The sequence below is a fragment of the Miscanthus floridulus genome, chromosome 8 (genome assembly GCF_019320115.1).
Source record: "Miscanthus floridulus cultivar M001 chromosome 8, ASM1932011v1, whole genome shotgun sequence".
NCBI lineage: Eukaryota > Viridiplantae > Streptophyta > Magnoliopsida > Poales > Poaceae > Miscanthus > Miscanthus floridulus.
In genome coordinates this window covers 225,023,996-225,051,192 of record NC_089587.1, presented here as the reverse complement: position 1 = coordinate 225,051,192, position 27,197 = coordinate 225,023,996, and the positions used below count along the sequence as shown (strand labels likewise).

At 45.8% G+C, this 27,197-nt stretch overlaps 3 protein-coding genes across 11 annotated transcripts; all 3 read left to right on the top strand.

Moving 5' to 3' along the window:
- The first annotated feature begins 10,207 nt into the window (after positions 1-10,207).
- Positions 10,208-13,648, top strand: LOC136475177 (very-long-chain aldehyde decarbonylase GL1-6-like). Its single transcript, XM_066472732.1, has 8 exons — positions 10,208-10,371; positions 10,577-10,800; positions 10,952-11,184; positions 11,420-12,030; positions 12,146-12,253; positions 12,644-12,847; positions 12,959-13,240; positions 13,331-13,648. Exons 1-8 carry the CDS (start codon positions 10,312-10,314, stop codon positions 13,499-13,501), a joined length of 1,893 nt encoding a protein of 630 aa, XP_066328829.1. The 5' UTR covers positions 10,208-10,311; the 3' UTR covers positions 13,502-13,648.
- Positions 13,649-14,451: 803 nt separating this feature from the next.
- Positions 14,452-23,383, top strand: LOC136478333 (phospholipid--sterol O-acyltransferase-like). Of its 9 annotated transcripts, none has more exons than XM_066476741.1 (16): positions 14,452-14,826; positions 15,532-15,667; positions 16,242-16,386; positions 16,890-17,059; positions 17,150-17,226; positions 18,860-19,073; positions 19,176-19,350; positions 20,530-20,629; positions 20,710-20,804; positions 21,393-21,444; positions 21,526-21,597; positions 21,759-21,927; positions 22,167-22,271; positions 22,362-22,446; positions 22,521-22,603; positions 22,679-23,383. In XM_066476741.1, exons 1-15 carry the CDS (start codon positions 14,581-14,583, stop codon positions 22,600-22,602), a joined length of 1,923 nt encoding a protein of 640 aa, XP_066332838.1. In that variant the 5' UTR covers positions 14,452-14,580; the 3' UTR covers position 22,603; positions 22,679-23,383. The 9 variants fall into 9 exon arrangements, with proteins under 9 accessions (XP_066332838.1, XP_066332837.1, XP_066332841.1 ...); XM_066476740.1 differs by having other exon boundaries at positions 20,710-20,808; positions 21,398-21,444; positions 21,512-21,597; positions 21,763-21,927; XM_066476744.1 differs by lacking the exons at positions 22,167-22,271; positions 22,362-22,446; positions 22,521-22,603; positions 22,679-23,383 and having other exon boundaries at positions 21,763-21,922.
- A 2,069-nt stretch (positions 23,384-25,452) lies between these two features.
- On the top strand, positions 25,453-26,978 carry LOC136475176 (uncharacterized). Its single transcript, XM_066472731.1, has 3 exons — positions 25,453-25,709; positions 25,815-25,912; positions 26,006-26,978. Exons 1-3 carry the CDS (start codon positions 25,701-25,703, stop codon positions 26,691-26,693), a joined length of 795 nt encoding a protein of 264 aa, XP_066328828.1. The 5' UTR covers positions 25,453-25,700; the 3' UTR covers positions 26,694-26,978.
- The last annotated feature ends 219 nt before the right edge of the window (positions 26,979-27,197 follow it).

The window sequence follows — 27,197 nt, the reverse complement described above, 5'->3', positions numbered from 1 at the left end:
GAGACGGGATGAATTCTCCGTAGCGGAGAAGAGAACGTTCCGGCGATACCCAACGAATACATCCCCGTTGCCATCCTTAGTCAGATGATTGAGCGAGGTGAACGACAAATAATGTTTAAATTTATATTTATCTTTAATCTTAGATATTGGAATGGTTATATATATATAGAGAGAGTATATTCAGTAGCCATCTACAAAATAAGTTATTCCGTAGCCACCTCTATTTACGATAATTTTATATACTAATTTACGATAATGTCAATACATATCTACGATAGTTGGGTTACTATAACACATGAAGATATTTACCATAACGTATAGTAAACCACTTACACTACGGGATACAGTAGTTTTGCCGAGTGCCAGGGGCACTCGGCAAAGTCCCCAAAACACTTGGTAACTGCTTTACCGAGTGTAACACTCGGTATACAACACACGGCATCTGTGTGTCGGCAAACAGCTATTTACCGAGTGTTTTTTATCGCGCACTCGGCAAATAATTTGCCGAGTGTCAAATTTAACACTCGTGTTTTTTATCGCGCACTCGGCAAATGGTTTGCTGTCAAATTTAACACTCGGCAAAAAAAAGTGATTTGTCGAGTGTTTTTGGGAATACATTCGGCACATGATTATTGTTTGCCGAGTGTTTTTTAGAATTACACGGCAAGCCTATTTTTTAAAGAAAAATAATATTTTTTTCTTAGGCATACCATTGTTGTTTACTAAGTGTTTTTCGGAATTACACTCGGCAAACATATTTTCCAAAGAAAAAAATAATTAGGAATTACACTCGCCAGCTACCATCTGCGTGCTGCTTGCAGCATCGCAAGAACTGGCTCTTCAAAACAAGCTGCTATCACTTCCCAATTCGTTATCATACATGACAATTTTCAATACACAGACAGTTTCATGCTAATTAGAGAATAATTTGCAAGCAGCCAACCAAATAAAAAACTAAAGATCTGCCAGAAGATTCACTTCACTGACTCTAGCAGATATAAGTCCAGGAGAATAAATATATAATTTATACAGCTGATCACAGGCAAGTGCATGAAAAACTGTCGGATTAATTTCTCTTGCAGCTGAGCACCACACAGGATCAGGCACCGAACAGAGAGGAAGAGATGCTAGTAAACTTTTGACCAATCAAAAAATAAGCACGGACTGCTGCACTTGCCGCTCAAAAGATAACAGCGAGATGCACCTGCTGCTATTGGATCCTACGCTCATGTGCCTGAAGCAGGAACAAGCAACGAACGGAGAGTCGGACCGAGCAGCCTGGGAGCGGCGGACTGCTTCCTGGAGTTCGACTCCTTTTCACGAATCAACCAGAGAAAGAGAAGAAACACAGAGAGAGGAGGGAGCGTACCAGCGCAGGGTCTTTGGACCTTGAATCCAGTGGCCACCACACCGGTGTGCTCTGTGTGCTAGCGAGCACGGACTCGGGCGCTGGGTGCGCTCCTGCGGACGCCGGAAAGAGCCGACGGACTTAAGCAGAAAAGGGACACGACCAAAAAATTCAATGAAAACTAGATCAAGGGTGTGTTTAGTTATCCAAAATCCAAACTTTGGCACTATGCAAAAAGAAGATTTTCCGTCACATCAAACTTGCGGTACATGCATAGAGTACTAAATGTTGACGAAATCAAAAACTAATTGCACAGTTTGGTTGTACTTTGCGAGACGAACGTTTTAAGCCTAATTAGTCAACAATTGAACAATTACTATAAAATACAAACGCAATGCTACAGTGTGCTACAATGTTTTTGTCACTGCCGATTCCGGGCAACTAAACGAGGCCCAAATCAGAACGAATCGCTCCCAAATTTTGCACAGGCAATCACAGCGGAGGAGGGAAGCTATTCTCAAGAAATCATTGCCCACTTTGAACTCTGCCCCCGGAAAATTCAGATCGAAGCCAAAGAACGAAAACTTTTCCCAAAACCGAAAATCAGCTCTCGTCTTGATTCAATCGAATTCATTTATAGAGCAACATCAGCACATATCATTGCACGAATCTAGCTGACCGAAACACCCCCAAAACCTCGAATCAAACAAATCGAAGCAAGAACGAAAAAGAGGGAAAACTAGAACACAGTAGCACGAAAATCACATACGGACACACGTGATGAATTCCGGAGGACGACAGGAGCATTCGAAGATTTCTGCGGCGGCCGAAGGGGAAGAGGGCAGTCGGGAGAGGAGGGGAGGGAGGCGGCGCCGGCGGGAGGAGAGGGGGCGCTGGGGGCCGAGAGGGATTTTTTTAAAAAAAATTTAACATTTTTTGTAAACTATTTTTAAATCTAACACTAGATGTTTTTTTATTTTTAAAAATAACACTTTTGGCCGAGCCTATTGCCATGGCGCGGCCAAACGCCTGTGCCGCGTCATGCATGGTGGCGCGGCGGAAGGATGACGTGGCGAAGACCGGGGGCGTTGACCGGTGACGTGGCAGTGTCTGCCGCGCCACCGATCTCGGCGCGGCAGTGCAGCGCTACCAGCCAGATCTCCGTTGCTCAAGCCATTCTACTGTAGCATCCTCATCCCGTCTTGTCCGTCCTCCCTCTGCGTGAATCTGCCTTCCAACACTGACGGACAGAGATTGATAGAACACTGTGGCAAAACACTGTGACAGCTTCAGGCTTCTCTGACCTCTCGGCAAACACTGTGGCAAGTCCTGGCAGAGTTGTGTAGCAACATTGTTTCACTGTTGTAGCAAGAAAATATTTCGCAAACCAAAGCAAAAACTAGAAAAGGAGCCATGTGCATAGAGTATTAAATATAGACTAAAAATAACCTAGCACCAGGCTACCACATGCATAGAGTATTAAATATAGACTAAAAACTAATTAATTGTACAATTTATGACTAATTTGCGAGACGAATCTTTTAAGCCTAATCAATTCATAATTTGACAATACGGTGATACAACTACGACGGACGAGCACTACTAAACTGTTTAGTAGAACGAGCCTTTTAAAGCCATTTTTTCATTGAGAAAAGATGAGCTTGAGCTATTTTTTAGGAGCTATAAATTGTGGCTCATCAAAAACAGCTTCGGCTCCTCCGAAGAAGTCTTACCAAACGAGACCTTCCTCCAAACAATACTAGAGGCGATCTTTCTCCCACTAGCTAATTTTTTTCAACCTAAGTAACCATAAGTTCTAACTAATATAAAGCCCTGTTTTATCTAGGACTTATATAAATTCATATGTTAAACAAAAATCCTAGCTTATGACAACCTATAGATGCCCAAAATGAGTTTTTTTTTGTTTTGGCATCCACAACTAACAATTGAGAGCATTGATATTTATGGCTACCTACAACCAACTACAAGCCACCCTAGCTTATACAAGTTTAGTAGGGAAACAAGAAGGCCCTAATCGATAGTAAACTTTGAACAACACAACGTAATATCTGTCAGACGCACCCTCTAAGCTTTAAGTGAGCTAAAAAACACCTTTGTTGGTTCCCAACACGTGACTTTGACTACAAAGTTCTACAAGTATACCGAATTAAATGCACAAACAGTCTCTAAACTTGTCAAAAGGGTGTCACCTGGATCCATAACTTCTAAAAATATATTTTTAAAGCAACTCCAAGATACATTGTATCTCACTCGTCATTAGCAAAATTAAGAAAAAAGAGGATCCAAGAGACTCGCTATCAGCATTTGTAAAATGCCATACTAGCTATCCTGTTTTTCCAGGTCGGCAAATTAAGCCAACGGGCTTCGCTAGCCATACATCTTGTCCGGCCATTTCTCACGCCCTCGTGGCCTCCTTTTCCCCTCGCTCTGTACCTCCACTCGGCTAACAGGGACAATTAATTTTTGCTGCACCGTTCATCACTCACGTGTCCAATCAAAAGCAATCAAGCGCGGCACAGGTGACCGCTCTATTGCTCGTATCATGCATGTCTTGGCATCCGGTGGTAATGAAGAACGCAACACAAATCACTTATCGTGTTGTTTTGAAGGATAAAAAGAGTGATGGATCCGACCAAAATTGATTGAATTAGTGATGACGTGGTCACTTTAAAAAAAATAGAGAGTCTAATTTCGCGAGTATGTTGCGAACCGTATCTATTTTAAGAGTCTATGTTATTTTACAAAGCCAGTTTAGAGAGCTAAATTTTCATTATCTCTTGGAGTTGCTCTTAGATCACTAAACTTGTTAAGTGGTGTAGCGAGTCCATACCATCCACATGGATATTTTATCCAAAGTCGCATTGCCATTGTCGCGTTGACTATATCTAGCCCTCACCCATCTTGCCTTCTTTCCTCCTCATCTCCCTCCTCTCTTTGGCAATGTCACGTCGAATAAAATATTCATATGACTATTATCGATCTACGGTGTACCACTTAACATGTTTAGTAACTTAGAAATATATGTTCGAAGTTCGTAGATTTAAATGATATCCCTTGACAAGTTTAGAGACTGCTCATGCATTTAACTAAGTATAGTATTTTTTTAATCAAAAAAGACTAAGTATAATATTTCCGTCTAAAAAGATAATTATGGTACAGTACCGAGTCAAAATCATTTTAAATTTAACCTAATTTATAAAAACATAAATATATATCATATCATATAATTATTATTACATGTTTTATAGAATATAATTTTATAGTATGCTTGTTTGTGTGATAACTATAAATATTTATATTTTTTTATATAAATTTGGTAAAACTGTACTAGACAGTTAGACGACGAATATAACTACGGGCTACAGCTACGGGGCTCCTCTTTCTAGTTTTTGCTTTGGTTTGCGAAACATTTTCTTGCTACAACAGTGAAACAATGTTGCTATATAGTTCTGTCAGGACTTGCCACAGTGTTTTGCCGAGAGGTCAGAGGAGCCTGAAGCTATCACAGTATTTTGCCACAGTGTTCTATCAATCTCTGTCCGTCAGTGTTGTAAGGCAGATTCACGCAGAGGGAGAACGGACAAGACGGGACGAGGAGGCTATAGTAGACTGGCTTGAGCAGCGGGCTGGTAGCGCTGCACTGTCGCGCCACCGATGAGGGTGCGCCACTGCCGCGTCGAGATCGATGGTGCGGTAGACCCTACCATGTTACCGGTTAGCGCCCCCGGTCTTCGCCACGTCATCCTTCCGCCACGCCACCATGCATGACGCGTCATAGGCGTTTGGCCGCGCCATGACAATAGACGCGACCAAAAGTGTTAGTTTTAAAAATAAAAAACATCTAGTGTTAGATTTAAAAATAGTTTACGAAAAGTGTTAAAATTAAAAAAAATCCCAGGAGGAGAGGGGAAGAAGAATGGGTGGCGATGGGAGGAGAGGGGGCGCTGGGCGCTGGTTAAGTACGATTTTTTGTTTGTTTGTCGAGTGTCCTAGATGTGGGTACTCGGCAAAATTTTTTTTTCATTTTTTCCCCTTCTTTCTAAAAAAAGATATTTTTTGCTTTGCCAAGTGTCCTAGATGTGGGCACTCAGCAAAGTTTTTCTTCTTCTTCTTCTTTTTTCTTTTGTCGAGTATCCTAGATCTGGGCACTCGGTAAAGTTTTTTTTTTTTTCTTCTTCTTCTTCTTTCACAGAAAAAGATATTTTTTGCTTTGCCGATTGTCCTAGATCTGGACCGTCGGCAAAGTTTTTTTTTAATTTTTTTTCTTCTCCTTCTTTCCCAGAAAAAAAGATTTCATTTCTTTGTCGAGTGTCAAAAAAAAACAGTCGGCAAACCCTCTCTTTGCCGAGTGTTTTTTTGACACTTAGTAAACCTCCTCTTTACCGAGTGTTTTTTTTACCGTGTGTTTTTAGCGCAGCACTCGGTAAAGAACTTATTTGCCGAGTGCCCGAGAGAATACACTCGGCAAATATAAAAACACTCGGCAAATTTGACGTTTCCGGTAGTGTTAGTATATAATCTCGTAAATTAACATAGTAATTATCGTAACTCAAAGTGACTACAGAATACGTTATTTTGTAGCCAGCTACATGGTAGTAGTTATATATATATAATTGCACGGATAAAGGAACCACGCACTATGTACCACCAATCTAGCAATCTACTTGCCCTTTCATCCTTGCTTGACTATGTTTATAAAAAATAGTACCAATATTTGTATCTCAAAGAGATCTATTATGAAATCATATTTCATTATCTATCTAATGATAGATATTACGTATCATATCTATTAATACTTTTTATATAATTTGGTCTAAGTTGAGATGGATTGACTATTATAAAAAAAGAATAATATTCTTTTTAGAGTGGACGGAGTGTATTATATTGTCATATAAGTATTTCGTCATGCATCGTTGTTGTCGTTGAATGATCCCCTAATGGCTCCGTTTGGCTGGCAGAATTTTGACTGAAAATGGCTGAAAAACACTGTTCTGACTGAATTATTGTAAGAGAAAAGTATTGTTTCTGCTAAAAAAAGAAGTCGAACAAGTCGAATATGGGATAAGCCGAATGCGACTAATATGTCTAAATCCGGCTCCGCCCCAGTTCTTGTATAGAGATAGAGACTCAACAATAGAATGAACTATTCCTCCTATTTTCTTCCTCTTATAGAAGATAGAGGATTTTACATATATGTCATTAAAAAAGTTTGTAATTACAAATAAGCCATTAAAAAAAATTGACCGCACACGAGTGCCATCGTTCTGAACTTCTTTGCTCTCCAAGTCATTTCGTCCGTTTAAGAGTCCTGACAAGTGGGTATGGTCAGTCAAAACGTCCATAATAGCCCTCTCATCCCTATCCCCTCTCTCTCAAACTCGACCTCATCTCTCTGCTCCGCGTGCGCCCCCGACGGAGCTCGCCAGCGCCCGCGGCGGGGCGGCGGGCGAGCGTCGCTGTGTGGAAGGGGCAGGGACGTGCGTCCTCGTTCCTCGCATCCGTGGCGGCGGCAGCGAGCGGGAGGGTGAGGGAGCAGGCGAGGAGGAGGAGAGGCGGGCACCGGAGCGTCCGCAGCGGCGGCGAGGGCGAATGGGATGACGAGGGGGCAGGCGAGGAGGAGACGAAGGGGCACCGACGCGTCCGTGGCTTTGGGGCGAGGGCTAGGTCGTACCTCGTGCGTCCTTGATGGCATTTGGCACGGAGTCGGCATCTTCGGCTTTTCCTCGTCGTTCGCATACCAGCAAAGGAGGGAGAGCGCGCGCAGAGGGCGTTGGGGAGCAACAGCGAGATGGCGGGTGGCGGTGGCAAGCGGCAGCCTCGGCGCCGGCGGGGAGCTGACCGAGCTGCAGGGCGGAGGAGAGCAGGGTGCGCCATTCGGGGATGGAAAGAGCGAGAGCGCGTGGAACTGGGCGGCTTCGGCGGCTCAAGTGTTCTGATGCGGATGTGGGCGGCTGGCCAGAGGCGCCTGTCCGGGGCCGAGCTCGCCCGCGGCGGCCGGTGCGGAGCTCGCCCGCGCCCACGGCGGCTGTCCGGCGCCGAGCTCACCAGCGCACGCCCGAGGACCGGCTGTCCGGGGCCGAGATGGCCGGGGCGGACCTCCTCGCGTCACCTCCACGCGCGCTGCGTCAGATCCATGGCGAGGACCCACTGCGGCAGCTCCACGCGCGCCGCCTCCTGGCTCTCGCCGCCGCCGTTGGGGACGAGGCTGCCTCCCTGCACGCTGGGGCCCTCGACGTCGCTGTCGGGGCTCGTGCCGCTGCTGCAGCTCCCCGCCATCTCCTTCTTCTTGGCCGCGGCGGCGCGGGAGGCACGCCTGCACCTCGCCCGAGTGAGTCGCTGACAAACGGAGCCCACCGTAGGGTAAAATTGTTATTTCACCTGTCTGTTTGGCACCGTTAAGTAGAAAAACGGACGGAATGACTTGGAGAGGAAAGAAGTTTAGAACGATGGCACTCGTATGCGGTCAATTTTTTTAATGGCTTATATATAATTACAAACTTTTTTAATGACATACGTATAAAAGCCTCTGTTAGATAAACGTACGTGCAGTAGCATGTAAAGCGGCAGCATGAAAAGGATGCGATTGTGTGTGAACCATGCGACCTGAGCTTTCGGTTCATATGTTAATTAGGTGCGAACCACAGCGGTAGCATGAAAATGATGCGATTTGTGTGTGAACCAGCAAGAACGTGACACGATAGATGCCATTGGCGTGAAGAACCACACGAGGCAGCAGTGCATGACACGACTGGCCGAGAAAGCAAAAACAGAATTTAATTTTATAGCTGGGGTAGTAGATGATCTAAATCAAAGAACAGTTCGTAAAAAAAAAAATCAAAGGACAAGACAAACTTGGATCATGATGTTTATATTGGCGAGAACGAAACACATGTTTTTGGGACGTTGGAGGAGCACGATACAACTTCCTCGTCTACTAATTAATGTTTCGATATTGGAATGATTTTCGGCCTGTTCGCTGGTTAGTTTTTGGGTTGATAAGCCGACCTGGTGCTGGTTTATTGTGAGAGAAAAACATTATTGACTGGCTAATAAGTCCTGGCAGAAACCAACAAACGAACAAGCTATTTTACATTAACAACTGCTTTCAGCGGTGTTATATTATAGACATATGACGGGGCGCACACGTATAGAGAGACCTGTATGTCATAAAAAAAGATCCACATATTAGATTCATATATGCTGCTTTCATTTTTTTATGGTCATGGATTCACTAATACCACCTATGTCCTAAATATAAAATAAAAGTTGTATATCTAGAATTACTAATATGATCTATAAATTGGAACGGAGGGACTAAAAAACCGTTGTGGGTTAAACTGTGTGTTACGTCTTGTAAAGAAGGGACGCCTCTTCCCTGACCTCTTGAAAACAAGGGAATAATACCAAATGGGTTCTTTCTTGATTTCACCAGGAAAACTATTTTGCATTCCTACTTTAAAACATTTTTAGGAGACGTCCTGGAAAGGATGTTTCTTTAGACAGCTCGTAAGGAACTTTGTCTCTGTTGAGTTGTGATTTAAATTTAGTTATGTATAAAATAAAGGCTAACTTCTACCAGAACGAAGTGAGGCCCGTCGTCGGGAGGCTTGGGCCGAAGCGAAGCGGAAGCTGAAGTTAGTCCATCATGTTTCCCTACCGCACCTCGGGGGGTGCGGGGACGGAGCCCCCCCTCCCGTGGTACGGATCGTCGCCTATTAGGGTTTTCCATCTATATATACTTCCTGTAAGCCGTCGTCTTGGGAGAAGAAAAGTTATAAATCCCCGACGTTTGTAACCTCACCCGATATAGTGAAGATTTGCTGTCTGGTGCCCGTGGTTTTTCCCTTCTTTCTTGGGAGGGTTTTCCATGTTAAAATCTCGTGTCCTCTGTGTTTGATCTGCTGTTCTTCGTCGTTTATATTGCCTATCGTTTCTAACGGTCTCTATCTCGTCTATAGAAATATGAGCACTTATAGAGACAGACATGTTTAAAAGTAATAGAGGTTATGCATATAATTAATAAATTTATATACAAAGTCATAATGACAAAATCATGTGGAATTGTAGATCTCGATGAGATTGAAAACTTTCTACTCCTTCCATTCTAAAAATAAAGGGTGGGTTAAAAGTATGTTGAAGAGAAAACATATGGCCAAAGTTGGTACGGTGAGAATCAGTCAGCCTGTTCGGTTGGCTGGTTCGTATCGTTGCTGGTTCGTGAAGAAGTACTGCTGGCTGGTTTGTATGAGAGAAAAATACTATTCTGACTGAAAATTTATAATCGTTTACGACAAGCCATAGCCAAACGAACATGCTGGTGGCAAGAAACGGAGGGAAGTAGGAGTATGAATATCTTGCTATTAACCCTTTTCTCCTGTCGAGAAGTACTCCTACTCTTGTGTGGATCGAAAGTTTGCAGTGAATTTATTGAGTCACTTCTGCTAGCTAGGGACGACGATGAACATTGGGACCAGAGCAGTAAGTGCTTGTTAAGTTTCTAAAAACTTTCTCAAAAAGTGTTACAGTAGCTATCACATCGAATCTTACGATACGTGCATGAAACATTAAATGTAGACAAAAAAAAATTAATTACACAGTTTGGTTGAAAATCGCGAGACGAACGTTTTGAGCCTAATTAGTCCATGATTGAACACTAATTATCAAGTAAAAACGAAAATGCTATGGTAGCCAAATTTCCAAATTTCTCGAACTAAACACAAATAAAAGCGTTTGGGCTCCATTGCTACGCTGATCGATTCCTTTGGCACCTCTCCCTTTTTCCCTCTAGTCCTATCTATATATAAAGATGGCAATGGACATGCCCCTGCAGCTGCAAGAGCTAAACACGCACACACATCCTACACATCTCACAGCCAGCTTTGTGAAAGCAAGGCGGGCAACTCCTTGTAGCTAGCTAGGCAAGAGGAGAAACCAGCGCAAGCATGGCCTCAAAGCCTGGACCTCTCAGTCGCTGGCCATGGCAAGATCTTGGAAACTACAAGGTACACACACGCACGCCAATATTGTTGACTGTTGTTGCATGCGTTCTGCTCATTTGCATTTTGCACAGCCGCCAAACCGTGTCATCACATATGCATGCATGCATCATGTGTGCAAGGAAACTTGTTGCATGTTTGTAGCAGCGAACGACTGACGACACTGCTTATTTGTTGCCTGCCCTGCCTGACGACGACGAACTGAGAGCAGTACGCGCTGGTGGCTCCATGGGCGGTTCGCAGCACGTACAGGTTCGTGACGAGCGGGAGCGGGGAGCGTGACCTGCTCGCCTTCGCCGTGCTGCCGGTGCTCCTCCTCCGCCTCCTCTACAGCCAGCTCTGGATCACCGTGTCCCGCCACCAGACGGCCCGGAGCAGGCACCGAATCGTCGACAAGAGCCTCGACTTCGACCAGGTCGACAGGGAGAGGAACTGGTACGTACTAGGATTGGAGGCAGCAGTACTGCTGTCTGATGCGTGCGTTTATGACGAAATCCAACAGAAATCCGCGCGCCCTGCTTTAATTAATTTCATGTGTCAAATAAACTAATTGGCCATGCGTGTGCAACGACAAATTAAAATGCAGGGACGACCAGATCCTGCTGACGGCGCTGCTCTTCTACGTGGTGAACGCGGCGGTGCCGGCGGCGCAGTCTGTGCCGTGGTGGAACTCCAAGGGGCTGGTAATGGCTGCCCTCCTCCACGCCGGCCCCGTGGAGTTCTTGTACTACTGGCTCCACCGCGCCCTGCACCACCACTTCCTCTACGCCCGGTACCACTCGCACCACCACGCCTCCATCGTCACCGAGCCCATCACATGTATGTATGCATATCCATGCCCTTGTTTAGATGCACGTATATTCGTCTCAATCCACATGTGTTGAAGTGGAATTAAACTAAGTTCTATTTTAATCTACTACGACACATCATGTGGATTGAAGTGGATACACATACATCAAATAAGACCTTTTATCTTCTAGTATCTTGGTGCACTGCATAGTCTGCATCATATCCATGCGTGCATGAACCATGGCTTCTGCATGCATGCACGCAGCGGTGATCCATCCGTTCGCGGAGGAGGTGGTGTACTTCACCCTGTTCGCCATCCCGCTGCTCACCATGGTGGGCACCGGCACCGCCTCCGTGGCCGTGGCCAACGGCTACCTCATCTACATCGACTTCATGAACTACCTCGGCCACTGCAACTTCGAGCTCGTGCCTAAGCTCCTCTTCGACGTCTTCCCCCCGCTCCGGTACCTCGTGTACACGCCGTCGTTCCACTCGCTGCACCACACGCAGTTCCGCACCAACTACTCGCTCTTCATGCCGCTCTACGACCACCTCTACGGCACCGCCGACAAGTCCAGCGACGACCTCTACGAGCGCGCGCTGCAATGCCGGGAGGAGGCGCCCGACGTCGTCCACCTCACGCACCTCACCACGCCGGCGTCCCTCGTCCGCCTCCGCCTCGGCTTCGCGTCCCTCGCCGCCGCGCCGGCGCCGCTCGCGTCCCGCCACTGCACCAGCCTCCTGGCGGCACCGGCGCGCCCGCTGGCCGCGCTCGTCGCCGCGCTCGTCGGCCGGACCACCGCCTTCAGGTCTGAGGCCAACAGGCTCCACAAGCTCAACCTCGAGACGTGGGTCGTTCCAACATACACCTCTCAGGTAGTAACACGTATTGCGTGCGTGTGTTTTATTAAAAAGAGATTTCATTTTTCTTGAAATATTCGAAAAGGCACTTGCTGAATCCTGAAGGGTGCAACATTTTATTTGGATGCAGTATCAGTCCAAGCAAGGTCTGTACGCAGTGGGGCGTCTGGTGGAGAAGGCGGTGGCAGACGCGGAGGCAAGTGGCGCCAGAGTCCTCACGCTGGGTCTACTGAACCAGGTGCACCCAACTATCTTCGCTGTAGTGCCCTGTCGATCGTCCTGCTGCAGCCCCTTCAATTTTTGTTTCTTGGTGGTCGACCAACTTCACTCCGTGCCGAACATGTGCACCGGAGACTTTTGCATGCAAGATTCACCGTGCGTGCTGCCAGTAGTAATGCCTGCACGTCGCAGCAGGCTGAGGCCGTGTGTGTATTAATCCCAGCGGCAGGCAGGCTGCATTGAACCCATGCCAACCACTGAAATTCGAATTGAAAGTTTTCACTGTGCTGACGTAGCTTGAGTTAAGTTTTCACCGCGCTGTAAATAAAGACAACTAGCGTAAAAAGAAAGAAGATAAGCGAATAATGGCTCTGACAGCGCCAGCTTGCCCTGCTGTGGGCTTGTGCAGTCAAAGGAGCTGAACAAGAACGGCGAGCTCTACGTCATCAGGAAACCTGACCTGAGGACCAAGATCGTCGATGGGACCAGCCTGGCCGCCACCGCCGTGCTCCACATGATCCCTCGGGGCACCACCGACGTGCTCCTCCTGGGAGACGCCGGCGGCAAGATGGCGGCCGTTCTGGCTTCGGCGCTCTGCCAACGAGAGATCCAGGTACGTAGGTAGCTGCTGTTGCTGCCATGCGTTGTTAACATTGCTGCCATATCACAAACGATGTTGGATTTGTTTGTGAACGAGAATCCGTTGGTTGACGCATTCGTGCAGGTTCAGATGGTCGACAAGGACCTGTACGAGTCTCTGAAGCAGGAGCTGCGCCCAGAGACGCACGAGCATCTTGTTCTCCTTTCTGGCTGGAGTCGCTGCAGCAGCAAGGTGTGGCTCGTCGGCGACAAGCTGACGGGCGAGGAGCAGAGGAGAGCCCAGGCCGGCGTTCACTTCGTGCCATACTCGCAGTTCCCTCCCGACGCCGTCCGCGGTGACTGCGTCTACCACAGCACCCCGGCGCTGCTGGTTCCGGACGCCTTCGAGAACCTCCATGCCTGCGAGGTACCACAAGGGTCTCTTCTGTATTAGTTGTCTGATGTGTTGGTATATATGCTGATCAGCTGATGTGTTGGTGGTCGCATGGGTATGCAGAACTGGCTGCCGCGGAGGGTGATGAGCGCGTGGCGCGCGGCGGGCATCGTGCACGCGCTCCAGGGCTGGGACGACCACGAGTGCGGCGCCAGGGTCACCGGCGTCGACAAAGCATGGCGCGCCGCGCTCGCACACGGCTTCCGCCCCTACGACCGCCATGACGCCAAGTGACAAAAGATTGGACAGACGGACTACGAATCGTGTGCATGGCTTGGCTTGTTCTGTGTTGCTTTCTTCTTTTGGAATGCGTAACATTCCTATTCCTATCCTATGAAAAATATTCCTGGCAGACGATTGAAAACTCCTTTCGTTAAAAAAAGATGAAAAAAAACGATTTGAAATGAAAATTTCATCTTTGACGCCACGGCCCATACCAGGCTCTTTCACCGTCACTAGCAGACTAGCTTAGGGTGAATTTCGGTTCATGGCCGGCCCGCAGTACCATGGGTGTGATTACGTACCCCAATTAACTAGTTGGGCCAGGCCCGGCAATGACTGGCCTGTTTGTCACTGAACCCTTACCTGCCGGCCCTGGTAAAATCAAACCGTTGGTTCCAAACGGAGCGCTCCCAGATTCGCTCGCTCAGAGCGAGGGACGAAAACGGATCGGATACGGACGGATATCACCGATATTACATTTGTTTTTATATTTCTGTCCGGATTTGGATTCAAATACGGATAGTATCAACTATGTCGTATAGAATACGATTGGATATCGATATTATAAATATGTGATTTGAGTATTCGGATACGGATACAGTATCGGATGTTGAATATCTGAACTCGGATATGAACAGATCTTAACCCCTCTAAACGAATTCGGTTTCGAATACGATCGGAAAATATCCGTAACGTTTTCATCTACTCAGAGCGCACGGGCGGGACGGACACCGCGCACGTGGCTTGCCCGAACTGCAAGTCTCGCTGGTAGCTTTGACCATCCTCCTCGCGAAGACGACGACATAGTCGATCACGGCCATACGTTCGGGAGCGGACGGCACAGATGACCAAGCGCGTCTCCAACCAAAATTCGAGACGCTTCGGGGGGCCGGGTCCCACACCCACGACCCACCTATCCCAGGCTTCGTGTCAGGGTCCCAGTCCCACGGCGTGAGCGAACAGCGATAGAGAGATCCCCCAACTGTCTGTCGCCTTTCGCCCTTTCCACTCCATCCCCGTGCGCGAACGCGCACGCGAGCCATTCCGACCGAGGGACCGGAGCAGCCCGCCAACGGATCCACCGGCTCGTGATGCCGTCGCGGTGGCGCCGACGCGGCGACCTCGCCGTCGCGGCTGCGCTGCTGGCGACGGTGGCCCTGGCGGCCGTGGGAGCGGCCGGGGCCGACGGCGGCGCGGAGTTCGATTACCGGAAGCTCTCGGGGATAATCATCCCGGGGTTCGCGTCCACGCAGCTGCGCGCGTGGTCGGTCCTCGATTGCCCCTACTCGCCCTTCGACTTCAACCCCCTCGACTCCGTCTGGCTCGACACTGCCAAGGTTCCACCAAGTCGCTGTGCGGCGTCACCTGGCCTGCCCTTCTCGTGATATCTGATTACTGCTTTGCTAGTGCCGGTAGTTACTGATGTCGTGCCAGGATTAGTAGCGCGCCATTTTGGCCCTCTTAATCGGTTTGGTTTATCTGTTTGTTCGCTTCGGATAGATATATGTTCACACTCGTACGCTTTAGGGATCCGCTGTGAGCAGCCTACACATTTGTCTGTCTCCATACTTCTTCCCTTTTTAGTGAAAATCATCTATTAATAGATTTGGGGACTGGAGCAGTTTTTGTTGGGATAAACTTGTACTGGACCGGAGCATCTTATCTCTGGATGTGAGTGCCATGAAACTGAAAGGGATACCCAACACAGACAATTAACTTTGGGACACCTTTGGTCCGTCGGTTACTCCAGTAGGTGCAAAGCCACCAACTACTTGAGCAGCTTTGGTCAGTTTTTGCTAGGAACAATCCACTGCTTGACTGTCTGTAATGCCAGTAGACCACCATGAATAGCCATATGTTTGCCGTCACATGACACTACCTTGTTCGTGCTTCGTCCCAAACTAGGCCAGAGCATTGCAAGCTTAGCAATGACTGCCATATCTAAAATGGAAAACATGTGCAGCGTATAGAGGCTAAATTTGCTCCACTTCTATGGTTAAGTATCCAGATCTGCTGTTTTTTATATGTTCAATTTCTTGCAGATTTTCTCCGCGGTAAATTGCTGGCTTAAATGCATGCTGCTTGAACCCTATAATCAGACAGACCATCCGGAATGCAAGTCAAGGCCTGATAGTGGTCTTTCTGCAATTACAGAGTTGGACCCTGGTTATATAACAGGTAAACTTATGGCTTACTCTCTTTTTCTTAGCACCGACCTTGCAAGTTCTAGCCATGAGTTACATATCTGTTACATGATAATTTGTAGCTTATATCATAAGTCAGGTTACTCAATGTTGAGTGAAAAGAAGTTCATTCTAGACAACATTTTTGCAAGTTTTGAGCTGAAGTGGCTGAAATGATAACAAAAAAATGTGGTTTTTACACGAGATCATCAGACTAATGCCATAGGTGGTACAACAAAGTATTATCAGGAAAGAATCATGTTTGTTCTTTGTTCATGTGCGAGCTGAAGAATGTGGAATAATTTGTGCAAGTACGGTTATCTGTAGCTCATTCACATGTTTCTTTCTTTCAAAATAATCTATGTTCATCAATTTGCAAATGGCAACTCCCCATATTGGCTTTGACATTGGCATTGTGTTTTACACTTCAGGAATAGTCCTGTTAGACAGTGCATTCAGTACTCATGTTTGTTAGTGCATTTTAAAGCTACCCATCTCATTCATTCATGAAGAGAAAGGGAAGGGAAAAACACCTTACACTGATATCATTTTATTGGGCAAGGTTTCAGGTCCTCTCTCTTCAGTATGGAAAGAATGGGTCAAATGGTGTGTAGAGTTTGGCATTGAAGCTAATGCAATTATCGCTGTTCCGTATGATTGGAGACTGCCCCCATCAATGCTTGAGGAGCGAGATCTGTATTTTCACAAATTAAAGTTTGTAACGCTTACCTCAACTTGTTATGAAGCAACCAAATTCCACACATCTGATAGGGTCTAGATCTTTTGGTGTTTCCAAAGTAGATACCTAGATTACAGTCATTTATATTGTTTTAGTTACCTTGCATTTCTTATATCAGCATTGGCATGGCCACTTCTGAACTGAATATGTGATATGATACTGTCGCTGCTGGCCTCGTCAATTTAAAAGTTGGGAATCCAATCTCTGGCATAATTGTTAGTGGTACAAGTAAAACATGGTGTGTTGCATTTCATGCGTTTGCAACCTGCAGGTGACCAATTGCTAAACAATATGCTTTCGCCTGTGAATTTTAATTTTGTCATATCTTGTGGTTAGTTTTATTCAAGCAAATATGATTTTCCAAAACACTGGCAAACAAATCATGCTGAGATGCTGAGCATAGATGTATGGTGTAAGGGCAATTCATTGTTGCATGAGGAGAGTAGTATGTGATGCTCATACATCCTTGTTGATGCAGGTTAACTTTTGAAATTGCTTTGAAACTCCGAGGAGGGCCATCTTTGGTATTTGCTCATTCGATGGGAAATAATGTGTTTCGCTACTTTTTGGAATGGTTGAAACTGGAAATTGCTCCCAAGCACTATATCCAGTGGCTTGATGAACATATACATGCATACTTTGCAGTTGGTATATCAACTAGAATGAATACTACTTTATTATTACCATATTTTTATTTTATCTACTTATCCTCAAATTTGTGAGTTTTCTGTGCTTTAGGCGCTCCTCTTCTTGGATCTACTGAAGCAGTTAGAGGTGCTCTTTCTGGAACAACTTTTGGCCTTCCAGTCAGTGAGGTCAGTCATCCTCTATAAATTTTAGTTTCATCTTATTGTAATAATTTATTAATCCGTCATCATTGAATATTTATGCCCTGTTCTGCTATCAGAGGTTTTTTTTTTCTGCAACATAGTTAGTATTGACTTTATAGTTTGCAGTTGACAATCCTGATGCCTAATGCCCCATAGGTTTATTCTTGACTTTTTGTATACACAACTGTGTAATTATGAAACTTTGAACTTTAAATAGTTCTTTTTACTGGTCCATGCACTAAATATCATGGTAATATTTTATTCTTGTTCTTCTGCACTGCATCTGCGGCTCATAGTCTTGAAGTATGCTCCTAGATGTTCATGTGAATTATGGTAGTACAATGTTTTCAGGTCGGCTGGTCGAACCTGGTCGCCATGGGACCGACCAGGAGACTAATCGTGATTAGTCGTCGACCCTGGTCGTCCATCTAGTCGTCCATGTATATCAGGATATATATATATTCAGTAGCCAGCTACAAAATAAGTTATTCTGTAGCCACCTCCATTTACGACAATTTTATATACTAATTTACGATAATGTCAATACATATTTACGATAGTTGGGTTACTATAACACATGGGGATATTTACCATAACGTTATAGTAAACCACTTAGTAAGGAGTTACTATAGTCTCGTAAATTAACATAGTAATTATCGTAACTCAAAGTGGCTACAGAATAAGTTATTCTATGGCCAGCTGCAGAACAGTAGTTCTATATATATATATAGAACTACTACCCTGTAGCTGGCTACAAAATAACTTATTCTGTGGCCACTTTGAGTTACGATAGTTACTATGCTAATTTACGAGACTACAGTAACTCCTTACTAAGTGATTTATTATAATATTATGGTAAATATCACCGTGAATTGTAGTAACATGAGTATCGTAAATGTATATTCATGTTATCGTAAATTGGTACAAACATTATCGTAAATCAAGGTGGCTATAGAATAAGTTATTCTATGGCCAGCTGCAGAATAGCCTTATATATATAGTATACACAATAAAGCAAGCATCAAGACTGCATTAGTGTTTAGCTGGTGACACTAATGCAGTCTTGATCTTGACGCACCTGAACAGCAGCACTGCTGCAGTAGCAAAATAACTAACATTTAGCAGACCATAGCAGCCACACAGCTAGCATATTACATAACCAAATTAGTTCAGTACAGATAAGCTAAAGTGTTCAACACAAAGTCACAAACATTGACATTCAATAGTCCCACATGTCCGCCCAGTTAAACAGGCCCAAAAACAGAGTAACCAAACTGGTCGTCCCTGTCCTAGTTGTCGACTAATCGGACGACCAGCTTTCTGGTCGAGCTAATCGAGTCGGTCCTCCTAATTGAATACCAGTGACCGACCAGGACGACTAATCGCGATTAATCGGACGACCTAAAAACATTGTGGTAGTATTTATTGTGTTTCATCCTTCCATTTAATGTTTCACTGAATATAGTATGTCATTTTATGTTTTATTACTACCATTGAAAAGTCCAATTGCATCCAAACTTTGAACTGTCACAACTGTCCAAATAGCTTGCCGTAAGTCTTGTTGCATTTATGCATCTTATTGGTCTCTAACATTTCATATCTATAATTATGTTTTCAGGGCACAGCACGATTGATGTTTAATGCATTTGGTTCTTCTCTATGGCTTATGCCATTCTCAAAACACTGCAAAGCTGATAATATCTACTGGAAGCATTTTTTTGAGGGAAAGGGAGGTTGTCCTCACAGACAACAATGTGATGAAGCCGAATATATTTCAGACTACGCCGGATGGCCCACAGACCTTGTTAATATCGAGGTTCCTTCTGTTCGAGGTTCTTTGCAAAAATCGCTTTCTTTCTTGATGTGACGTTTAAGAATTTCTGTTCCACTAAGCAGGTTGAAATGTTTTTCCATTTCCTTTTTTTTCATCACAGATATGGGGGCATACCCATCCATCACGGATATAACCGAGAACATAACATCCAGTATGGAGTGTGGAAAGCCAACTCTCCTGTCATTTTCTGCCAGAGAAGTGTCAGATGGTACTTTGTTCAGAACAATAGAGGATTATGACCCTCAGAGCAAGGCACTTGTTTATCAGCTTGAGAAGTAAGTCTACATTTTTGTACTTGCTTGTTTCCTTTTACTACCCCTGATAATTTGCAAGAAAGTCTTTGCTTGAGGAGAGCCAACTTGGTTGTACCTCAAAAGCAAGGCCAGCATGCTCAGCTTGTCCAGCGGGAATTTTAGCAAGAGAACCGAGCATGTATCCTCCCTCTGTCTTGCTAGTCAAAATTAGGCAACACCAAGAGTTGACAGGGAGGAGCAGCAATACCGCACGTGGCTGAACAGGCCACAGAATGCTATATTTATATAATTCCTAAGGGATTAGTCAGTGATTACAAATGATCACAACAGATCACAGGGAATTTGGCCACCTAGGAAGTAATCCTGAGTAACCATATTCGATGATTGGTGGACAAGGATAGGCAATAAAGTGGATGGAGAGTTTAGAAAAGGGCTGAATTCCCTTGTCATCTTGGGGGCTTGGTCCATTTGGAAACATAGGAACTGCTTAGTTTTTTATGGAATGCTTCCCAACCTTGCTGAAGGACTCCTGCTCACTAGTCACTAGGGAGGAAATTCACCTTTGGGGTATGGCCAGTGCCCGTGGTATTTCTTACCTCGTGGCTATTACATCAGGAGTTTCTTAGGTCTTTGGGTCGAGGTCTGTGCTTGTTGAAATTAAAGGTGAGTATGTAGTCCAAAGGCTTGTGTGTGGGTGTGTTATATGGGCTCTTACCCTTTTTCTTCCGCAGCTCTCTTGCGTGTTCAATAAAAAATCCTAAGTAACCATATATAGCCAGGCGGTTAAGGAAAACAATCCTAAACACCATATATACAAAATTGCTACAGGCAAGGAATCAAAAGCGCATGCGTCCAATTTGCTCCTACAAGTGTTCTTTCAAACAAAATACAAAGTTTAAGGCTTTAGTATGCTTATGATATGATATTTGACATGTATTAACTAGACCTTGTATTTTAATCATTGAAGGGCGGGCCTGGTGCAAGCGGTAGAGTCTTACCGCCTGTGACCGGAAGGTCCCGGGTTCGAGTCGCGGTCTCCTCGCATTGCACAGGCGAGGGTAAGGCTTGCCACTGACACCCTTCCCCAGACCCCGCATAGAGCGGGAGCTCTCTGCACTGGGTACGCCCTTGTATTTTAATCATTAGGTGGTAAGTAAGAGTGAGTCTAAGACCTTGTATTTTGATCTGAGTTGATCTCAGGTATTATCAGGGTGATCCAGTTCTGAACCCTCTAACACCCTGGGAGAGACCCCCAATAAAGAACGTATTTTGCATTTACGGGATTGATTCAAAGACTGAGGTATGGTTGGTGATGTTTATTTCATAGTGAACTGTCCCACATTATGTTGTTTCAAATTAGATTCTTTCTTCATCATGCAGGTAGGATATTACTTTGCCCCAAGTGGCAAACCATATCCAGACAACTGGATAGTAACTGATATTATTTATGAGTTTAAAGGTTCCCTACTTTCAAGGCAGGTATCGTATAACTTGATTTGAGAAGTCTTTAGTCCTCATTTTAGTCACGTACCCATTCTGTTTCTGTTAATGGTTGACACAATGTGACAAATTTACTGAGGAGAGTAATTATGTAAGTGCAACCTGTTTCGTGTAGAGTGTCCTAAATGGTTCCTCAGTTCTTCTATACATTTATCTTTACTAGTTCCCTCAGTTCTTCTATACATTTACCTTTACTACTTCTGAAGAGCAAATTGAACATTTTGTCAGACTATTGCTACTTTGAAAAATGGGTTTTTGTTCGCTCACTAGTTGGTACCATGAAATTTCCACATTTTAATTTTATCCAAAGGCAGGGGTGAAAGAGGCAATGGCTGACTCATTATAAAGTTAGAATGTTGTTATTGTTTTCTGTTCCTTTGTTTTCGAAACAGAAGGATGTTGTAGTTTTCATACCGTTTTTCAACAGCTTTTATTTTCTAGATAGATAGCATCCACAGTTCTTATTTTTGTACTATACAACGTTCAAGGCATTGATTTTGATCTGCATAAATATTTAGTTATTTACCTCAGGGCACCTTTGTAACATTATTTGTTCTTACCAGATCAGGTAATTCTGTTTCGGGAAAGCCTAACAATTCCAGCGGCGATGGAACAGTATGTATTACCAAATAAAATTCTAGTTTGTATCAAGCTAAACCAGTTTATTTAAGCAAATGAACAGCTATTTCATGGCAGGTATCCTACAACTCCCTCTCATGGTGCAAGAACTGGCTTGGAGCAAAAGTGAACATAACGAGGGCTCCACAGGTATTCTGTTTTATGCTCATTGGTGTGACTCACCATGGTGAACTTGTGGCCTGGCTATATTAGTATATTTGTTTTGGTTAATTGAAATATTATTGACTGTTTCTTGCAGTATATCGCAACACTAAGCCGCCCTCCCTAATTATCCTCTTCTACTCTTGAAGGCAGAACATGATGGATCTGATCTGCAAACAGCCATGAATATCGATCGCCATCATGGCCAGGATATACTACCAAACATGACAAGGGCTCCGCATGTGAAGTACATAACCTACTATGAGGATGCTGAAAGTCTTCCGGGATGGAGAACAGCAGTTTGGGAGCTTGATAAAGGTGTGAATCTAGATTTTTCTTTTATATTGTAGCACTTTTACTTATACATGTCGTTCTGCATTGCAAGGCTGCAAGGGAGCCCCTCAGTTTATGCTTTTGCCTTTTAGCGCATAATGCGTATCTTTGTTTTACATGCACTCAGGCATATCTTGTTCTTGTGTGTGGTGCTACCTTTATTCGGCGCATAACTTTCTTTTGACATCTATTGAACAGCACTAATATATAAGTTATTTTAACAGCAAATCACAGGAATATTGTTAGGACGCCAGTACTAATGCGTGAGTTATGGCTTGAAATGTGGCACGACATGCATCCCGATTCAAAATCAAAATTCGTGACGAAAGGTGTGCTTCAATTTGAACAGCCCAAAGAGCAATGTCGTTCCCTGGTTTGACTCATGGATTTTCAAGTTACTAACAGAAGTGTGTAAACAGCTTTTCGAGGTCCGCTAAGAAACGAAGACTGCCACTGGGACTATGGAAAGGCTCGATGTGGATTTCCAGAACACTGTGAATACAGGTCTGCACCCAGTTTCAGTCTTTCCTTTTTCAGTTTCAGCAACAAAGGCCCCTATTTAGTGATTGTAAATCCAGGTATATATTTGGCGATGTCCATCTGGGAATGAGCTGCAGACTGAAAAATACATCCACCAACCTTCTTGAACAGTATCTCTGAAGTATGTTGCATTACTGCTATTCCATTTTCCCTCATTGATGAAAACTGCACCTGACATTCTATTGACATCCTGCAGATGCTGTGAGCTGAATAATATTGTGGTTGCTCGTATGGGAATGATATTTGATTTCCCATTTTGACTTGCTGATGAAATTAGTCAGCAAGGTAGATACAGGATCAATTGGAGGCCAGTGAAAACAGGTCAACTCTTACTCTTGCCACCATTTTGGTACACTTAAATCTTTGAAGTAGACATGCAAAGCCGAAACAACACGTTCCCATGAGTAATTTTGGTTGAAGATGGAGGTCAAAGTTCCCAGGAGTGTATAGTTTTGCTCATGTTTTCAGCCATGTAGGAGCCATTTGTAGCACTGGTACCTTCGGCGTCCTGAAGGTGCCATGAGATCACACTGATGTATACTGTAGGCATGGGTTTGTAAATCAAGCTGTCACAAATTGACTTATCTTACTTGAAACTAGAAAGCTACTCTATAGATTGGCAGTGTTAAAATTCTTTAGGATTCCCAATTAACCACCTTGATCGTAACGTGTCCTTAAGAAAAATGAATGCCCTCTGCTCAATATTAGTTGCAAGGCGCAATGAATTAGCGCATTGCCTTTGCTTGTGGATGGGTGGTGGCATGAATACTGTACGTAACGAAGTTTTGTAGATGTATGAGTCTCTCAAATGTTACCTCCGCTGGGCTCAGGGCCCTTTGCAACGTGGGATTTTCCATGAATCGCCTAGTTTTCATATGAAATTGTGCTGGTTCTTATAAAATCCATGTATCATTCTTGCCTTCCAAAGGAGTCCTTAAATTGTACCGGAGTAAGTTTGTTCCACGTTGCTGTGGGTTTTGTAAAAAAATGGCACCTTTGGTCTGCTGATTTGCAAGTGCAACGCAAAACCATGGACTCATGATTATGTGAACGCATGGCATGAACTACGTTGTAATTGCAAATTGTAAATTTGTTTGGATGAAATCTACAGACGCAACGTGAGATCCATCAGTGATCAGTCCAAAACAAATAGAAATATCATTTCCCGAGGAATCAAAGGATTCAGATATGTTTAATTATGAAAATTAATCTAGTGATTACTTCTTACGCATCATATTAGTATTTTATTCAATTTAAAATTGTTTAACTCTTATAAGAAAACAGGATTTCCATTCTTCTTATGACCCAACGAGTGCACCACAATTCTAGTTTAGGCGGTGCTCGGATCCTTGGCTAAAGTTTAGTCCTCGTCACATCGAATATTCGGATGTTAATCAAAGAGGACTAGAAGCCTTGGGCTAATTTACGAGACGAATCTATCCATCCATCATTAGTAAATTTTACTGTAGCACTACATTGTCAAATTAATAGATTTATCTTGTAAATTAGCATCCTTTTATACAATTATAGTTTTATATTTAATCTATGTTTAATACTCCTAATTGTATCCAACATGCCGTTCGAGGCGCGTCACGTCGTCACGTCATGGTGCTCGTAAAATGAGAGCGTGCTTGGTTCATGTCCAAAATTTACCGAGCCAACGATTTGATAAGCCATGATTTTAGCTAGTACTTAGTTGGCTATCAAAACTTATCAACTTATCACATTTAGCTTACCAAATCTTTGGTACTTTTTTAACCAACTTTTGGCTGCTAAATTTTTGGCATGACAAATTTTGGTCGCGAACAAGCAAGCCTTAAATCTTGACAAGGGGAGGAGGAAACACGAGCACAAATCTAGTGCCTGTTTGGTATGGCTCCCAAGGGGCTCCGGCTCCGGCTCCTAGAGGAGCCATACCAAACGCCATTGCTGAGAACAGCTTCACCGGAGGAGCCGCATGGGGAGCGAGAGCCCTTTTGTACTGCGAAGGTGAAGCCCCAAATCGTGGCTTCTCTTGCTTCGTCTGACGATTACGGCAGCAAAGACGCGGCTACCCTCCTCCATGCTCCTTGCTCGGCTACGAGGCGACGCCGGCGTGATGCGTCGCCGTGGAGCGAAGCGGCAAGCAGCGGCGCGGACGCTTGCACCGCTGTGCCGGCGAGCGGCGACGTGGGCAAGCATCTCATGGGAGAGCCCGCGGCGGCGTGGGAGCGGAAGCGCTGCGTGGGGTGCGAGCACAGATCGGGCGGCGGCGCAAGCGCCGGGTGCGAGCGCAAATCAAGCGATGGCGGCGGCTGTATACGAGAGGATGAGGATGCATACAACTTTTTTTTTAGATTAGAGAAGAACGTATGGCTTTTCGTAGGTAGATAGTGGTGCAGCCCGTTTTGGGCCTTGGCCCATACCGTGTTTGATTTAGCCATTTTTCGTTAAAACAATAGTTTAAATACAGTTTACTTTATTAATCATGACCAATGTTATACTAAATAATAATTGCATGATTGTCAATTAGATGTATTTTAATTCTAATTTTTCATGTATAAGGGCAGTATGGACATTTGATATCTTTCATTTCTAAAATCAGAAGGAGCTATTTTACCAAACGTTTTTCAAAAGGGTTTTTACCTTCTTCAGAGAAGCCACTAATTCGGAGCGGCCAGAGCCGGTGTTTTGAGGACAAACATGTCGCTAGCAGGGCGCACGCGTCGGAGTCGGATTGGAGGCCTCTCCATTCTAGAAGATCCCCGCTCTCTCGTCGCACGCTTGGAATCCAACGCGAAAGCTACCCGCCAACCTTCCCCCCGCTGCCCCTGCCCGTCCCATCCGGCCATCCGATCCCTATCAGACGGCCGCCAGAACCCCGCAGGCCGCAGGCCTCCCAAAGGTTTTGGCCTCGCGAGCTTCCTGGAAAGTGGAAACCCAAGCGGCGAAAGCGAAACGAACCCTTTCCTTCCCTTCCCCTACCCGGAGAGAGACCCCCGCGCGTTCTAATTTGGACCAGGCGGCTCCAGAAGCTTCCGCCATTAAACTAAGCTAACCGCGTCGCCTTATTTATGGAGCCAACCCCAACCCCCGCTCGTCTCCGCCCAGATCCGCGCGTTTTGGAGGAGCACCTGCGTGTATAGACCACTCACTCTCCAAGGCAATTTTTTCTCCTTCCTCGTCCGCCCTGCGAATTCGCGACCTCCATCCAATCCATCTGCACGGAGAATCGGCTAATGGCGGAGGTAAGGCCCCCACGCTTTCAATTGCTCGACGACCCATGGATTTATTGAGGAAGGATAGAGAGATCTGACGCTGCGTTCGTTAATGGCGGTGGTGCCGCACGGCAGGAGGGGTACAAGGTGACGCTGAACGTGTACGACCTCAGCAACGGCCTCGCGCGGCAGCTGTCCACCTCCTTCCTCGGCAAGCCCATCGAGGCCATCTGGTGAGCCTGAGCCCCTCCCCTCCCCTCTCTTCCCCTCCCCCGGATCTGAACCACCTCGCGCCTAACCGAACCAAACCAAATCGGACCTGGCAGGCACACGGGCGTGGTGGTGTACGGGAACGAGTACTACTTCGGCGGCGGGATCCAGTCGTCGCCGGCGGGGGCGACGCCGTACGGACGGCCGCTGCGGACGGTGGAGCTGGGCGTCACGCACATCCCGCGCGAGGTGTTCGAGGACTACCTCCGCGACATCGCGCCCCGGTACACGGCCGAGACCTACCGCCTGCTCACCCACAACTGCAACAACTTCAGCCACGAGGTGGCGCAGTTCCTCGTCGGCACCGGCGCCGGCGTGCCCGACTACATCCTCAACCTCCCCGCCGAGGTCATGTCCAGCCCCATGGGCCCGCTCATCATGCCCATGATCCAGAACCTCGAGTACACGCTCCGGAGCAACAACGCGCCGCAGGCCACGCAGTTCGTGCCCACGCCCGCCTCCGTCTCAGTCTCCGCGCCGACCGAGGCTCCCGCCTCCAAGCGAGAAGCGCCGGCGGAGAAGGCTTCGAAAGAAGCTCCCGCTCCTGCGTCCGCGCCCGCGCCTGCGCCTGCTCCTGCTGCTGACCCGCTCGGGAGCGCCAGGGGGAAGGTGCAGGAGGAGGTGATGAGGGAGTTCGCGGCCATTATGGCCAGCGGCACGCTGCGTGCCAGCGAGGCGGCGGCGCTGGCCATGCGCCGGGTCATGGAGCGCCACGGCGACGGCGCCACCATGCAGCAAGGCTAGACGGCGCGTCGTGGACAGACTGTGCCGCGCCTGCGGAACATTGTGAGCCGCGGCGTTGGTTGCAGCTCCATGGGAATTTGTCGTCTGCATGCTTCTGCTATCGCCGTATGGAAATTGGACGAGTTACTGTTATGTTCGTGCGATTATTTGGGTTGTTAATTGCGACCGAACTTATTGCCCATCGTATTGTATGGGTGATTAATTTAGGATATATGCTAATTTACGGTAACCCTGTAATTTCTGGTGCTTGTTCCTGATGCTGTTAAATTTAGTCCAGTGTTACTCCTGCAAGCTCGCAATTTAGGCCAGCGTCACGATGACGGTTACTCCTGATAGCTCGCGCGCACATGTGTATGTGAGCGCTACTCCCAACTGAGAGAAGGTAAGGCCCAGTTAAGATGCCATATTTTTTGCAAAATGAGCACCGTAGCGTTTTCGTTGTTATTTGGTAATCAGTGTCCGATCATAGTCTAATTAGGTTTAAAAGATTCGTCTCGTGGATTT

Coding starts and splice junctions, on each gene's coding strand:
- LOC136475177 (XM_066472732.1), top strand. CDS start 10,312: ATGGCCTCAAAGCCTGGACCTCTCAGTCGCTGGCCATGGCAAGATCTT. Junction 10,372..10,576: donor AAGATCTTGGAAACTACAAG/GTACACACACGC, acceptor AACTGAGAGCAG/TACGCGCTGGTGGCTCCATG. Junction 13,241..13,330: donor AGAACCTCCATGCCTGCGAG/GTACCACAAGGG, acceptor ATGGGTATGCAG/AACTGGCTGCCGCGGAGGGT.
- LOC136478333 (XM_066476740.1), top strand. CDS start 14,581: ATGCCGTCGCGGTGGCGCCGACGCGGCGACCTCGCCGTCGCGGCTGCG. Junction 20,630..20,709: donor GGATTGATTCAAAGACTGAG/GTATGGTTGGTG, acceptor TTCATCATGCAG/GTAGGATATTACTTTGCCCC. Junction 22,447..22,520: donor CCAGAACACTGTGAATACAG/GTCTGCACCCAG, acceptor TTGTAAATCCAG/GTATATATTTGGCGATGTCC.
- LOC136475176 (XM_066472731.1), top strand. Junction 25,913..26,005: donor AAGCCCATCGAGGCCATCTG/GTGAGCCTGAGC, acceptor CGGACCTGGCAG/GCACACGGGCGTGGTGGTGT.